This window comes from Lissotriton helveticus, chromosome 12, assembly GCF_964261635.1.
Source record: "Lissotriton helveticus chromosome 12, aLisHel1.1, whole genome shotgun sequence".
NCBI lineage: Eukaryota > Metazoa > Chordata > Amphibia > Caudata > Salamandridae > Lissotriton > Lissotriton helveticus.
The window spans coordinates 568,024,935-568,040,875 of record NC_136073.1 but is presented as its reverse complement, the minus strand read 5'-3'; the positions used below and the strand labels follow the sequence as shown (position 1 = coordinate 568,040,875).

Below are 15,941 nucleotides of genomic sequence, written 5' to 3'. Positions count from 1 at the left end.
ATGATCAACTCTGGGACCCATCTGGATCCCTGGTCGCATTTTTTTCAGCCATGCCAGCAGCTTACCTGCCCTGTCTCCCAGTTCGTAGACACGATGGCGAGTTCTCAGGAGCTTGGCCTGCGCTTTCTCAGAGGCCAGCGCTTTGTATTCCATTTGTTTCGCGCTGAGACGAGCCTCCGTATCGTCCGTGGGATTTGCGTTATGGAGTGATTCTAGGTCGGTCAGGTCTGTTTCCACCTGAGTCAGGTGTTCGCTTTGCTTGTGGAGGTAACCAGTTTTGAGAGATAGTGCCCTACCCTTAAGTACCACCATATAAGACTCCCATATAGTTATGGCGGATTTCACAGAGCCGACATTTTCCGCAAAGTAGTATTCTGTGTGTTCTAGTAAGTTGTCTTTTATGTCAGGGATTTTTAGGATCCACGGTGTTATGATGATAGGACCGCGGGGTCTCTGGCGGTGATGCGTGAATTCTACTGTGAGTGGGGAGTGATCCGAGATTCCTCTGGAAAGCCCTTTAGGGTTATGAAAGAACTCTAGGTCAGTGAGTGGTGAGAACAGATAGTCTCTGCGAGAGCTGCTGTTGTGGGCATTGGAATAGTGTGTGAAATAAGAAGTAGTCGGGTGAGATGAACGCCATAGGTCCTCAAGCCTCATTTTCTGCACGAATTCAGATAGGTCAGAACTCGGTCGGTGTTAATCCCACAACTAAAGTATTTGCAGTTCTCCAACTCCTGAGGTAGATGGCACCACTGATGCAGCAGGAAATGTTAAAAAAAGGAAAGGACTGAAGGTGGAGTGGGTCCCTGAATAACTTTTGATCCAGTTTGTGCTGAAAAAGGAGTGAATTGTGTATGCAAATGCTCAAAACTCGCTTGTACGGTGGCATTCACAGCTCAAAATACAGCTTCATTTAGTTGTACATTTTCTAAAGCTTTAGAGAAGAAGGCCAGCAATGCCAGCAGCGCTTCCATTCTGCCCAGATGTGAGGAATTCTTGGGCTACTCAATCTGTCCAAGACAATATATGTACTTGGGAGCAGAATGGAACCTTTTGTTCCCTTCAAAGTGGCGCAGAAGATGTGAGATACTCTCAGAGGCAAACCACCTCAAAATGTGAGGAGAGGAGGTTAGGGAAAGGCCACCAGGGAGTAGTAGAATTCTTGTTACATTTTGTCCTTGTAGGATCAATATTCATTCGAGAATCATTCAAGAATACTATTGAGCAAACCCCACCCGGTAAGAAGCTGCGTTGACCAACAGCTGAGATGAGCCTGGCAAGGCATTGACCCAGCAGTTGCTGGAAAGGATATGGATGGAATAACCAGAGTAAATTGCCTTAAACTGTAATGGAATATACAAAACAAAACACAGAATCTTAATGATTCTAACAAGTACTACTCTGATTCGTTAATTCTCTTATTCTTATAAGACTCTCAGTGCTCACCTGGATTCTAGTTTCCATGTATTCACAGAACCTGTTCTTCTGACATTCATTAATGTTTTTCTTGACACACGCTTAATTCCTAGAGCATGAAATGTTCCACAGTTTCCCTAGAATCTCAGATTTAATCAGAACTCTGTCCTTTTGAATAAAACACATAGTCTCCTCAGGCTCATGATGAGTTTCTCAAGTTAAAATTAACTAAAAGTTTTATAAGCTTAAAACTACCATGACTTAAAGTCACAGTTTAAGCCCTCAAAAATCCAGAGTGAAAATAAAACCTTTCTTACACCTTTTAACATAAGTGCTGCACCAAACTAATCTCTGCCTGTTTAACTACTTTGTACATATAAAAAATGCCTTGGCCTTGAATCAGGATACTCAATGTGTCAGTTACATATATTTCTTTGCAGCGAGTTATCGCCTTGATTTCTCCTGGAATCTTTAAATGTGCACTAATCGCCACCATGCTGCTCCTCTGGTTATCCTGGTCACTGACTACCAATGAAAAATGGCTGGGCCCCCTTTTATGCAAGAGCCACACCCAAGATGGCCACGAGATCTCGCAAGAGTATCAAGATCCTGCGAGATCCAAGATGGCCACCAGAATCCATGATATCTTGCAAGTACTCGGACTTCTCGCTGCCCCTACAAATCAGGCCCCTATATGTCCTTACCCAGAGCGGAACTATGGCGTATGGTAATAAGAATGAACAGCCAGCTCCAAAAAAAATTCTCTCATGAAGCCATCCCAGTGTCTGGGAGAGCATCATTAAAGAGAAGCAAGGGCTCAGTGGAAGTTATTGAAGAATTCAAGATTTCTGTCAGAATGTTAAACTTCACTTCTGCAGAAGACAAAGTCAGTTCCAAGGCTTCAAAAGCAGCCAAAAGACTGCTGTATTAAATGAAACCTCATTGGAAGCAGGGCAAAAGGATAGGAACTGCCCTCTTCTGGTGAAGTATGTAGGCCACTGGTATTTTGTAGTTTCAAGTTTATGCCAGCACTAGTATTGGAAATTGGCAGGCGAGGATCAACTTCAAAGTAATACTCTTCCGTTCAACTATTGTACTTATCCTACATCGCCAAGGCATCTTAAATGTGAACGGTAAATCTACAAGCAGGAGAACCTTTCGCGATAGGAAAGTGTTCACAATAGGGGTTATCCTTAAAATTAGCCATAGCCTTCACCTTTGTCACATGGATGATACCTTCCCCTATCGACTACTTGGCCGGTGTGGTAGTCAGCTCAGTGGGCTTCAAAATCAGATGCGAAGATGGATCCAAGCGAATGAGTACAGTGCCCCAGCCAGTTACAACTTCTTCAAAGGCTCCACGGCATAGCCTAAGGAAGCAGTGTGTTGGAGCAGCCAGAGACACAAAGTCTGCAAGTCACAGAACGGTGTTGAGACTCTGAATGGTCCCGGGAACAGAACCTCTTCCTTGAGGAATAGTAAGAAGTCTCCTTCCTGTGGTACTTTTTGTGGGATAATATCTTTTGTAAATGTCCTCAATTGTTCACTTGAAGATGATTTACCTTTGGGAAAGGGAGTCCACTTAATAGTCTCTCTATGGACCTTAGCAAAAAATTACTTTGTCTCCTGTGCCTTGATACCCTTGGGTGTATAAAGGCGTAAGAATCACAGGCAATGGTGTTCCAAGCCCAAATGATATACTCCAGTGATGTTGTGCCCGGAGGTGGTGTAGTGGCTGGAGAAACATGGAACCGCCAGGAAAAGCCAAGCAGTGTTTCCTGGATAAAAAAAGTTTCAGCACTAGTCTGAAGCATGGAACAAGAATTAATTAGGGGACAGATCTGCAGGAAGATGTACCTAGTGGAATCTATCTGAACTGGTAAGTACTCTGGGGGCACAAAATATTTGTAAGTATATATGCATGAGGTATTTGTATTTCACAAAACTAGCCAGAGGGCAGTGAGGAATCTAAAGGATATTTGTTTTTTTTTGGCTCTTGTCACAAAAGAGAGTCCAGTCCAAACTAGAAAGCAACATCCTGTTTGCCCAGCATCACTTGTATTCTCATTAGAAAGGCAACAGCTGGAATGGCAGTGGTCTGGTGCATCTGAGGCTGGTTTGTGTAGTATTGCTACTGGTGTGCAACGGCAGAGAAGAGCTACAACGCAATGGAATCAAATGGAATGTATCCAGGATAATTCCAATTGGTTCATATAAATAGAAACGTGTCCACCCATCACTTTTCTGATTTCTAATTTGGTTGTCTTGGGTGAATGGGCATGCCGTGAGGAGGGTCAGATTCAAGGTGAATTTCACTCACCAGGACCAATAAGACAGAAACACACCTGGCGTTACATCACCGTTCGAGCTCCACTGTCACTTCTGGCTAATAATAAATGCCGATTTGCACATAGTCGGTCTCGGATGACATATGATAACAAGCATTTACAATGCAATAGATCTCGCAATGAAATTATTTTGAGCTATTGACATGGCAATGCCTTTCAAAAAATTAAAATGCATTGTTATTTACAATACCAAAAGCAACACCGATTGCATTGCATGGGGCTGTGTCCGTAAAGATGTTGCAGCGCAAATTAAAGTTAAAAAAAAGTGGGTGTTGGGGGCAGAGAGAGAAGAAGAAATGACGAGACATGTGAGATGGGGAAATAAGGCACCGAGAAGAAAGTACGAGGAAAGCATCAGTGCAGTGAGAGACTAATCTTACCTAAGGCCACACCTCAGCTAACAAACGCTGCAGACCCAATCGCGAAGGTACTGGCGCCTAAAACGCTCTACTCAGAAAGAGCATTAAGTGAGTGAGCGTACCTGTGTGTTGCCGAGTATCTGCATGTCTGTGAGTGAGTCTGCCTGTACCTGTGTGCTAGTGTCTGGGAGAGTGTGAGTGAGAGTGAGTGAATGAGTCTGCCTGTCTTAATGAGTGAGTCTGTGTGTATTTGTGTAAATGTTTGTGAGTGTGCATGCGTGTGGGGAGTGTGAGGAGGCACATGTGTGTGGCTGTGAATAAGCTGGTGTGTGAGTGTGCCTGTGGGAGTGTATGTCTGTGTGTGGGTTTGTGGGTTTGGATATGAGTGTGTGTAAATGTGAGGGAGCCTGCGTAAGGGAGTGGATACTGTTCACGTGCCTTCTTGTCACGAAAGCTACCGTGTGTATCTTGCGTTATTGCCGCTGGAATGATAACGCAAGTGCCCATTATATTCCGGTCTAAAAAATACATAGGAAGAGAGTTGTCAGGATTCCCGTGAATTATTTGAAAAGTCGTGCTGACGCCTGGCTGAAAAATCCTACTTGCAGGAAGGTTAGATTTCGAGGCACACTACCCCGCATGATCCTAGTAAAGCTTTTCTTGAGTTTCCAAACGCTATACTCCCTTAGTTCACAAGGAAAGATATATTGTTTAGTTACTCGGGAATAGCTACATGAATTATCTTGTCATTTGTTCTGAAAAGAAATAAATCAAAACCAAAAAGCCAGAACGCCCAAGCCACCCACATGCCAGCTTCTGTGACTTGCCTCTTGCCTTCGAGTGCAACAAGTCAAAGTGTATAAATTGTTTGTGTGTATGTAAGTACATATGTTTTAAAGTAGCATTGTGTCCCGAACATTGCATTCCATCTGAAGAAGTGCTCTCTGGGACTTGGAAAGCTCGGGCTTTAGATCGTTGGCATGTAAAGTTAAGACATATGAGGAGCAGATAAGTGGTGCCGTCAACCACACCATGCGGAGTGAGGACGCGGCACCGGGGATCCTGTCAGCAGGATAGAAGCCAGGAAGGGCCGCGCAACCCCGGTAGGCTGCCTGTAGGCTCCTAACCCAGTCCGCAGGGGCACATCCGCCTTCTGCTCCAGAGTCAGCCCATGGGGACAAGCACTCAAAGCACCCACCAGCAGGGGCTGGGACAAGCCTAGAGACCTGAGGCCGCCGCTCTCCTCTCGGCTGCGTCTCCACCGGAACCAGGCTGCAGTGTTCTATTTTCGATGAGCAGCAACAGTGCCTACCGGATTTTTGGCTGCCTAGAAAACCAAGCGCCTACCTTCCATTTGGGAGAAGCAAAAAAGGGGGCAGCGACAAGAGAAGATATTCAATTTTAAAGGGTTAATATTCTGACCTTCTGAAGTGCTGTACGAAGGGCTAGGAAGCACACCCATCTGATGGGCAAAAAGGCTAGATTCTGCCAGCCTGCAGCCCTTACTCCGTTTGGGACGGCCCATCCGAACTGGATCCTTTGCTTCACGGCTTCTTTAGATAACACGCCTACTTTAGATAAGAAATTGCTGTGAAGCAAGCGATTCAGTCCGGACAGGCCGTCCCAAAAGCCGAAAGAGCGGTGACATAGAAGCTTAATTTTCAATGGAAGGCCACCGTTTACCATAAACAATTACGCCATCCAATGAAAATGAGGAGCGGGGATTTAAGTCCCCTTCTGAAAACTCCTTATCTACAATATATCTCGCCAGAGCGAGCAGCGCATGCGCGCTGCCATGCTAGGCGAGACCTAAAAAACAAGGTATGGAACTGAATGTACTCAGAATAATTAGCAGTGTTTCAGAATAATTTTAGCATTTCTGTCCCTTTTTGTTGTCTAGGAAAATGTTTGCAAAAGTGAACTTATTTAAAAAATATTTCTATCCCCAGCTGGTCAAGAGAAGAGGCAGACATTTAACTATACTGTGAATAGAATGCCCTATAGGCAGAAATAGAAGAGTGAGGGGTTAAAAGGGACATGGAGACTAATTCCACCCTGAATATGCATGAACAGCAGTGGGGCTATGGCCCTTTCTGTAGCAGTAATGCTCTTTGAACCTCACAGCAAGAGGAACCGCCCCTCTAAACTGACTAATTCAGTCAATTACTACTTCCACCTCCTCTTCAACAATGAGTGACTGAGCAATAACACAGACAGCACGCAGTTCATATAACCACCTATATGCAGCAGTGTCTTTGCAATGCCCCTTTCTTACCCGACTGTGACGTGTCCTTCTGTCCTCGTTTGGCCCGCACGCAGTACTCCCAGCGCACCTTGGGGTCTGCGACGAACTGCTGCAGGTCTCGGAAGAGCTGGCAGAAGGGCAGGTGGGCCGCGCGGCACACAGTGTAGTACAGCAGGGCCGCGCGCCACAGGTAGGGGTTCTTGCGGAACAGGACACTGTGCAGGCTGGCAAGGCCTTCCTCCGATGGGTTGGCAGGCTTCAGCCCATACTGCCTGCGCCCGTCTGACGTATGCCAAGGCTGGCGGGCGTTGTTCACCCCGCGGAGGTAATGAGTTCCTGCGAAAGAAAAAGAAATGCATTAAGAGCCCAATGGAGAGTAACCAGAAAAGAATAGTCCTCCGGGAGTACGCGCGCACACACAAACACACACACAACTATATATATCCACAAGGGTAAGACGAGAATATGCCGATATGGGGTTGAACAGAAAGCCCTCAACAATGAAGGGAATTGCGACAGATATGATATATGTGAAACTGGGCAATGGCACTAAAAGGAAGGGACAGCAGGGAAAGTAATTCACGACTAACCAGAGAGTGAACGTCATTTGAGAATCTGTTTTCAAAGTTACTCACTTAATGTCTGGGTTTAGATGCATTGAATTTAAACAGGATTTGGCAATGCCAAATAGCCCAGTTTCGGCAAGGAACGTGCATTTCGGGCCATGGCTTCGGCATTCCTTAAAAATAACCATTAGTGCACTATTGCACTTTCACCCTGTACCCAGTGCCTTCCATAAGTAAGCATGAACGCGATATTATAATCCACTATATACTTCCAATTTTGTAATTAGTGGGCCACTCACACACGTGGAGTACACCTTCAGGGGGGCCGGGTACATGGTACATGGTGTACTGTTAAATATAGGCCTGTTCTCTAACAAAGGTAATGGATTACATTCCCCTCTAGCCGGACACAGGGGGGCGGCCATGGGCATTTCACTTTGTTGGCAACCATTTCTCAAAGGGGGTTTAAGATGGGAGAGTGTACTTATCCTTTCCCCTGTCAGAGGCTTCCTTTATCGGGTCGTATCAATGACATCGACACAAGTAAAGCTGGGGAAAGCATTTAATCTCTGGCGGTTACTTATGAAGAGGTCCCCAAGTAGGGAACTGTGGCTATGCTAGGCACCCTCACGGTAAAGTAATAAAATGATGTGGTGCTAAGCACTCTCAGTTGATAGTCGGTTGGTAATGCAATTAGTGCTAGGCTGGACGCTCTCCTTGAAAGTCGGACTTTAATGATCTTTATGTAATACAACTGATGCTATGCTAGCCTCTCACCTTAAAACGTTACAGCAAGGACCATTCACGGTTAAATTGAGTTTGGACCGGGTCACAAGAAACACGTACTATGTATTCCGTTTAATACCGACTAGAGGGGGGGGGGTTACGCTTAGCATATTACAGTAATAGATTCCAAGGTTTTTGAGGTCGGTACTGCGAGGCACTCGCCTTGGAGAGGTCACTCAAGTGCAGTACCAACACTTACCATGTCAAAAGCAGTACATCCCGGGTCTGGTCTGTCACACCTTCAAGAGTGCCTCTGCACGCATGTGCGGTTGCACACATGGATTAGGGGTATGTGTAAAAAGTAACAAGGCCCCAATTATGGATACACATTTGTTTCAGAAGGGCGTTATGTCACGCAGTGCTATAGCACCGGTCCGCTCATACCCACATGCGTAGTATAATGGTGGAGAAGTGTGGCTCACCGGTTAGAGGAGGCAGACCTGGATGCAGAGATCAGACCCGGGACCAGGGTTCAATTCCCGACGCGGCAGGGTCTTGAGCTCATAATGTGCACAGACTCGATAATTCTCGCCTCGGTGCCCACTCAAATCGTGGGTTCACACTCTGCAACTCTGGGCAATAGCTTGCTTAATCTCCACTACGGCCCCACCGCGATGGGATGCCTGGTCTTCACCTTGGGGATGCCCAGTAGGGGTAATCTCGCAGGGAAAGACCAGGACGGGTTCCCAAAGCAAGCGCCTTGAGACCTCAGGGTGATAAGGCGCTATACAAGAACGTATGATTACGATTAATGGTGGTCTCACATGGTCTCGATACACCCTCGTGCGCATATACATAGGCACAATAGTGTATTGTGCCACACTTTACCTCTGCACCAATGTTTGGGCACCTGTGCAGTCATGTGCTGGGGGTTGGTCACGCAAGGTTTCTGCACCCTGTGTTTGGACACTTAGAAATCGTGATGTCCACGTGGGGACATGCACGACCGACGTCCTGAAGCCTGTACGACTAAGTATCCTACCTAGTGTTGTGTTGCACGGTACCGATTCCCCGGGGGCCATGGGCAAATTGGTTGCTTATGTGTCGGATAATATCTGTGAGCCACCGGGCACATACGATTTGGCAAAGGGTAGAGGTGTAATATAACGCAGTATCGATGCAGCCGTCGCCCGGCATATTAGATGTCTGGGTTGTGTCGCAACAGTACCTATGCACCCTAGGCTGGGGGTGTGAGTGAAAAGAGGGAGTCAGTCTCATGAAGTAGGGCTGGCATGTGAACTGTAACCTTTGTCTGTAAGGCAAAAACACTAATCATTTGTGCTTGTTTTCATTTATGTATGGCCGGATCCATGGCGGATACCTGGGAAGGGCTCCACACCGCAACAACTGCAAGAGGGAGACAGCCAAAGGGACCGGTAGATCTGGAACGTGAGTGGCAAGCGACGGCATCAAGTGTGATGGGCGATCAATCAAGGGCTCAAGAGGTGCCAGCACTGTATTGGTTGTTTATAGGTGTGTTAACCATTGGTTGTGCCAGCCGCAGTAATATAGCAGTACGCTGCTTCACGGGCACCTCAACACCCCTTGTCGGGAAACAGTATTCTGCCGTTACGGCGCCGGTGCTCGCGGGTGCCATTGTAGCAGACACTGTGTGGTTAGGATATTCCATAGTAGGGAGGTAGGCATACGCAGAACATTTCCCAGATCATAGTGGTCAGGTGTAGGTGGTTCACGGACTTCATGATATGCTTATGGGAGATCCTGGGGCCTGTGGTTCCCTGGGAAGCCTTCCAATTACACCAACAATGAGTGTCAGTATCTAGGGTGACGTGTCTTATCGGGCACAGCGTGATGCCATCAATTGAGCCTATATAGTGGCCCCATGGCGGTATGTCACTTTCAATGAGTTAGACAGCCCTAGCATCTCTATCCCGCACTTGGAGGGGGGTGGGGAATGACTGGGTACGCCTGGGTAGAAGGGTGGGTCAAGATGTATGTGCATGGGGTACACCCTGGCGCAGAGACTCCAGAGATTCGAATTTGGGGGAAGCGAGCCTGTGAGGGTATGGAGCACTGGGAAAACATAACTAGTAACAAACTGGTGTGGCTAGCTAGGGCTTGACACGTACAGACTATAGCCCAGGGGGGCATCTGGGGGGAGTTGTGTTTCTTAAAAGACGGCGTCCATTTGTCCACATCGGGGGAAGAGATCGTCGCAGAGAATCTTTTTGCCTAGTTAGTGGTGTATAGGGACAGGGCATGATCTTTCAGTGAGTTTTGGGGGGGGCCTGATAGTCGGACTACAAAATATAATGGTTTGGCTAGTAAAATTTTAAGGACAGGGCATGACCTTTCAGTGTAGTAGGGTGGGGGGGGGCAGATAGTCGGTCAACTACGATGGCCTGTGGCGGTAAGGTCATGATTGGTGAGCAGTAAATTTAAGGTCCTTAGATTCGGATCGGAAATACCTTGTACTAGAATTATGTTAAGGTTAGCCATCTGATATCTGTATAAATCAATTTGTAATCGAATGTCATGGAACGTTTTCTGCGTAATTGTGTTAATATTGTTTATTTCAATTTCAATTTATTTTTATGTTTTAATAAATACGACCGGGGGTTGTGCAACCCCCGCCTCCAAAGAAATCCCTCTCATGTCCTTTTAATAACATTTGTTAATGGAAGGGGGGGTTATCCGGCAGTCCCGGGCCATACCTCCCCTATGCTGTTTCTGAAAGCGAAGAAACAGAATAAGACCCGCAGAGCCAGGTGGTACTTCCCAGCTGCTCTTGCCCGTGATAGGGACTCCTGTACTAAACTAAGGGGGGACCATCACCGAATTCTTTGATATCAATAACCCCGACGACACGTCGGACTTTATCACCTGGGACGCTTTTGAAGCGGTCTTCCGGGGGAAGTGCATCTCCCTTAACTCCGCATTAAATTTACAAAGTGCCAAGGAAAGGGAAACGCTAGAGTCGGAATTTGCTTCCGTGGAACAAACTTATTAACTAAACCCCACCAGGGAGACCCTTCGCAATCTCACAGCATTGAGGGGTAAACTTCGAGCCATCTATAATAATAGGGTAGAACTTACACTTTTGAAATTGGGTCAAGTGTCTTACTCCCAGGGCAATAAGATTGGCAAACACCTCGCTCGGCAACTCAAGGATAAACGAGTACGGGAATATATTGGGGGAATCCGGGGTCCCCAGGACGATCTTATGCATTGCGACGAGACAAAAGCGGAACTTTTTGGGTCCTTTTATAAAGCCTTATACTCTGGCGATTTCTTAGATCCTGAAGCCCAACGTGCACATTTACAATCCCTTCAGCTTCCACATGTCTCCCCGGAGTGGAATGAACTCCTCATGGCACCTATCACATGCAAAGATGTTACCTTGGCGATTAAAGCACTCAAACCTCATAAAGCTCCTGGCCCAGATGGTTTTGCAGCTCTATTTTATAAGACCTTTGCCCCAGATATCATCCCTCACCCTACGCGTCTCTTCAATAGGATGGTGGAGGAGGGTTCTGCTCCTGACTCATTATCGGAAGCAGTAATTACTGTTATTCCAAAACCGGGAAAAGATCCTGAGGCTTGCCCCTCCTACAGGCCTATCGCCCTCCTCAACCTTGATGCAAAGCTGAATTAATCCATCATAGCTAAGCGATTAAATGATCTGATGCCCGATCTTATACATCCAGATCAATCCGGCTTTATTAAAGGGCGCCAAACTCACGACAATACACGCCGCATTGTCCACCTTGTCGAGAAGGCCAATAGATGCCAGATCCCCGCGGTCCTCGTGGGGCAGGACACGGAGAAGGCCTTCGACAGGGTGGATTGGGGGTTCCTGTTCCATACCATGTCAGCTTTCGGCTTTGCTCCCAGGTTCCTCACTATGATCCGGGCTAACTATCTTCATCCTCGATCCAGAGTTCTGGTCAATGGTACACAATCCACCTCATTTCTCCACTCTAGAGGTACCAGACAGGGATGCCCCCTTTCCCCCCTACTTTTTGCCCTTAGCATTGAGCCCCTAGCTGCGGCCATTAGAGCAAACCCTATAATTCAGGGGATTCCTTTCACGGGGGAACAAAATAACATTTCCCTATTTCCTGACAACGTTTTACTATCTCTTGCTGATCCGGCGACATCGTTCCCATCTTTACAAACAGAATTGGCAAAATTCTAAGATGTAGCAGGCGTCAAAGTAAACATGGGTAAATCCTTTATTCTCAACCTCACACTCTCGCCAGCAGCGATGCAGGCTCTCCAGCCCTTCACACCTCTCCAGTGAACCACTTCTGCCATTCAGTTTCTAGGCGTCCAGATTACACCCAAAGTGGGGGGTCTCTACGCTGCCAATTTCCCTCCTATACTGGGGCGTATCCAAGCAGAGCTCAACAAATGGAAACCCCTCTTCTTATCGTGGTTGGGTCGTATCCATGCCATAAAAATGACCCTCCTTTCTAAACTCCTTTGCCTATTTCAGGCTCTACCTATCGAAATAGAGAGGGAATTATTTCAACGTGTCAAGACCATGATCTTGAATTTTATATGGCAGGGAAGACGGGCGCGCTTCTCTTTCACGATACTCCGTCGTCCTAGAGAGGAGGGTGGAGTGGGACTCCCAGATATTCACTTGTATTAGAAGGCTGCCCAACTACGTGTGCTTACAGAATGGCCAAAATATGAGTCCGATAAACACTGGCTGCACATGGATAGTAGTGTGACCGGTCGAACCATATGGGACTTGATATGGCGCCCCAAGTGCGATAGGCCTAATAATGCCTATATTAGCACTCCTTCACGCACAACACTTAAAGTCTGGGATTCTGTGTCAGGCGACGAGAGATGGACCTCCTTTCCCTCCCCCTTTACTCCCCTGCATTTCAATCCTGCATTCCCACCGGGACTCCAGTCAGGCCCATTCGATGCTTGGCGGGAGGGGGATGTTTGGCCCTAACACACCTTTTTCATAATTTTGATCCCCTCACTTTTGATAGCTGCAAAAAGGAGTATAATATACAGAATTCAGAGAGATACCACTACAATCAGCTATTACACTGGGCCCTCACACCACAAGTTCGGGAGGGGGCTACACGTCATTTGACAAAATGTGAAACCTTTCTCACTAAGGCAAGGGCCATGAAGGACACCATCTCCTTTATATATAAATTTCTCCTTACTACCACACTCGCTCCACGCCCACGTTACATGTCAATGTGGGAGGGTATTCTTCAACGGGATATTACAGATGAAGAATGGTCCCACCTGTGGTCTGACATTACAAAGTTCAATCATGCTGCTGATATCAGGGATACAAAATAGGGGGGTCCCAGTGAGAAGGTATCTCAAGTACACAAACAAAAAACGCTTTAAAACACACAATATTAGGAAATCACAGGCTAATGATTCAGCACACTGTTATTTAATCACACTGTGCTTATTCACATTTCTTATGACAAATTCATAACAAAACTGTTAAGGTGCCCCAGGGAGAAGGGAGGGTGAGGGACAGTGTTTGTGTGGGAAAAGGATGTGCAAGGTAGGTCATTGTGACTATAATATCAATATATGATTCTTAAACAATCACTACAACTGGCTTCAAACCACTGAGCCAGCACAATGGACGAGCTATTAATGCTCACAATTGAAAAGAAACAATGATAACGATGCTACTAATTAATAATTGGAAATGGTGGTTGCATCGACTGGTGAGTGGTAATAGCTGTTGACGTTTCAACCCCGAATTTCTGCTGGTAGGTATACGTCACACCTTAGAGTGGGGTCTTCATCAGGACAAAAGAGCCCTGGGAAACACTGGTTTCTCTACGAGAAAATGGAATAAAAATGTGTATTATATTTACAGTGATAGCAAATCGAGGTTAAAACCGGCGCCCAAGGGCGCCCCAACAAGATCTAATGGAACAGAAATGTATTCACCATGGAAAGTTGGGCTAATAAGCTCACAACTTGAACAGGAGAACGGGGAGCGTCACTTAATCCGAATGAGATTGCTGGGATCGATATGTATCAAATCCAATAAATTCTCTTGCGAAGAATCACTTCCAAATGATGTCAGAATGATCATCAAATTGCTAAAAATGAGAAATGGAGGACGTATCAATATAGTGTTCCTTTAATTCAATACTGAGACTGTTAAGAAACTGAGCAGACGCATTTATGAGCTATTACATAAACGGATTCACATATGGCTCAGATAGTAACCAAAGGGTAATTATTCCATTAGAAACTGAACAAACGCACTCTTGAACTATTACATAAATTAGTTCACATGAGGCTCAGATAGTAACCAAATGGGAGGTAATTACTCTCTCATTGGGATTGTGTCTCTACAGAGGAAACTGATATAGAACCAAAAAAGGTCCAGGACCGGTTCTTACCACATCGGGTTCGGCAATATGCTAGTGCAACAGTCATAAGATCATAGTAAGGTGTTTATTACATAGGGGATGCGTACCAAAATATGCCAATACTGGTGCGTCGTCGCTGTGTTTAAAACACTCCAAAATCATAGATACTCCGCTTTTCTTTAAAAACGCTTGCGATGACATCAAAGTTCTATACCAATAGATAAAAACAGATAATTCATTCAGAGACACATGTGTGGATGTCATTGCTACCCAGTTTCTATCGCCGATACATACCTATTGGCGCTGACCACAGCCATCACTCAATATTGGCGGGGGTATCCATTTTTCAAACGGAAAGCACTCACTCTATAAGACCGAAAATGGCGACAGTGAGGGATTTGCTCCACAGAGCACATAATATAACTACAATAGCCCGCCGCAATACTGCTCCAAAGGTAAGAGATTCTAACCTTCAAAACGGCAAACGTTGTTAGGCATCCAACTCATTCAGTCACCCGATCCTTGTCCAAAACACACAACCGACATACGTTTAATCGGAAGACGACGTACGCACTGACGTCAGGATGATGGGAAGAGAGGACGGACTCCGGAAAAAACGGAAGTGTTGGTTAAGCGTTCGTTGTCATGACAATCGAAACGGCTTCTTACTGTGGGATCTTATGGCAGCAGGCAGTTATGTTATAACATCAAAACATGGAATATCGGCATGCAATCTCGATTAGTCATTTGGGTAGAGTGTATTACGATTAAATTACACGCATAACAATATGGTGGTGAGAGTGTTTCGCCTGAATAAATTACACGCATGGCGACATAGTTATTAGGCAAAGTTGTAATGAAGGTGTTCTACTTGGATTAACAAGGTGTGTACTCAGTAATTTTACTATAAATGGAGTGGTCAGATATGGATCCCACATGCAATGACTAAGAAAGGTGTACCTAACTTCTTGATGAACTGTATCACAATTATTCTAGGTGGATATTGGTACCACATCATAGCGTCCTTTTGAAATCACACAGGGGTCATCAAATAAGATAGCATACATAATATTCATGCAAAATTACATTATCTAGGGGCGTCACGCACCTCCTACACAGAGGGGTGTAGGCGACTGCATCCGTCCATGGATCTTGAGCATCATGCACCTCCTACGCAGAGGGGTGTACATGCTTTGACATGTCAAGTCAAATCCACTATTTATAATAAAAACTGCACTATTTGCGTGCACCTCTCACACAGGAGGGTGAAAACGGGAGTTTGCAGCTTTAGAACATGACTTACTGAGTGCCGATGGTTCAGATCAAGGAGTTTAGCGCCCTAATCTTGCTAACTGGGCATGGCTACTCTCTGCCTCATTGAGTCCATTATTGATAGAATCAAGGATAGCCATCCATTTGGATTCTCGTGTATTGAGGATTGTGGATATATCCCCACCTCTAGGGCCCAAGGTGACCTTTTCCAAAACCAGCCATTTCAAAACTTCGGGGGTATGTCCATGTGTCTTGCAATGGTCTACCAAAGGGGCACCCAGAACATTACATCTGATTCTACTCCCATGCTGTAATATTCTGACCTTCACTTTTTGCTGTATTTGTCCCACATATATCTGATTACAAGGACATTGGATCACGTAAATTACATTTACAGTATTACAATTGGTATGCGATTTCAATGCATAATTCCGACCTCTGTGTGTAAATACCTTAGTTTGAATGGTAGTAGGGCAGGCAACACAAGAGCCACATCTAGTGTGCCCAATGATGGGAGCAAGGTTCCACATAGATGAGATTGTTGGTGGTTTTGGGCAATCAAGGAAAGATCTGACCACTAAATCTCTGATATTTTTGGCTCTTCT

At 45.8% G+C, this 15,941-nt stretch overlaps 1 protein-coding gene across 1 annotated transcript in view; it reads right to left on the bottom strand.

Annotated features, from left to right (window-relative positions):
• The window catches only part of MATCAP1 (microtubule associated tyrosine carboxypeptidase 1), a 247,986-nt gene that overhangs the window by 112,944 nt on the left and 119,101 nt on the right, over nucleotides 1–15,941 (bottom strand). The window contains exon 5 of the mRNA XM_078669490.1: nucleotides 6,399–6,704. Coding sequence (XP_078525616.1) covers nucleotides 6,399–6,704 — 306 coding nt within the window. The remainder of the gene's footprint in view (nucleotides 1–6,398; nucleotides 6,705–15,941) is intronic.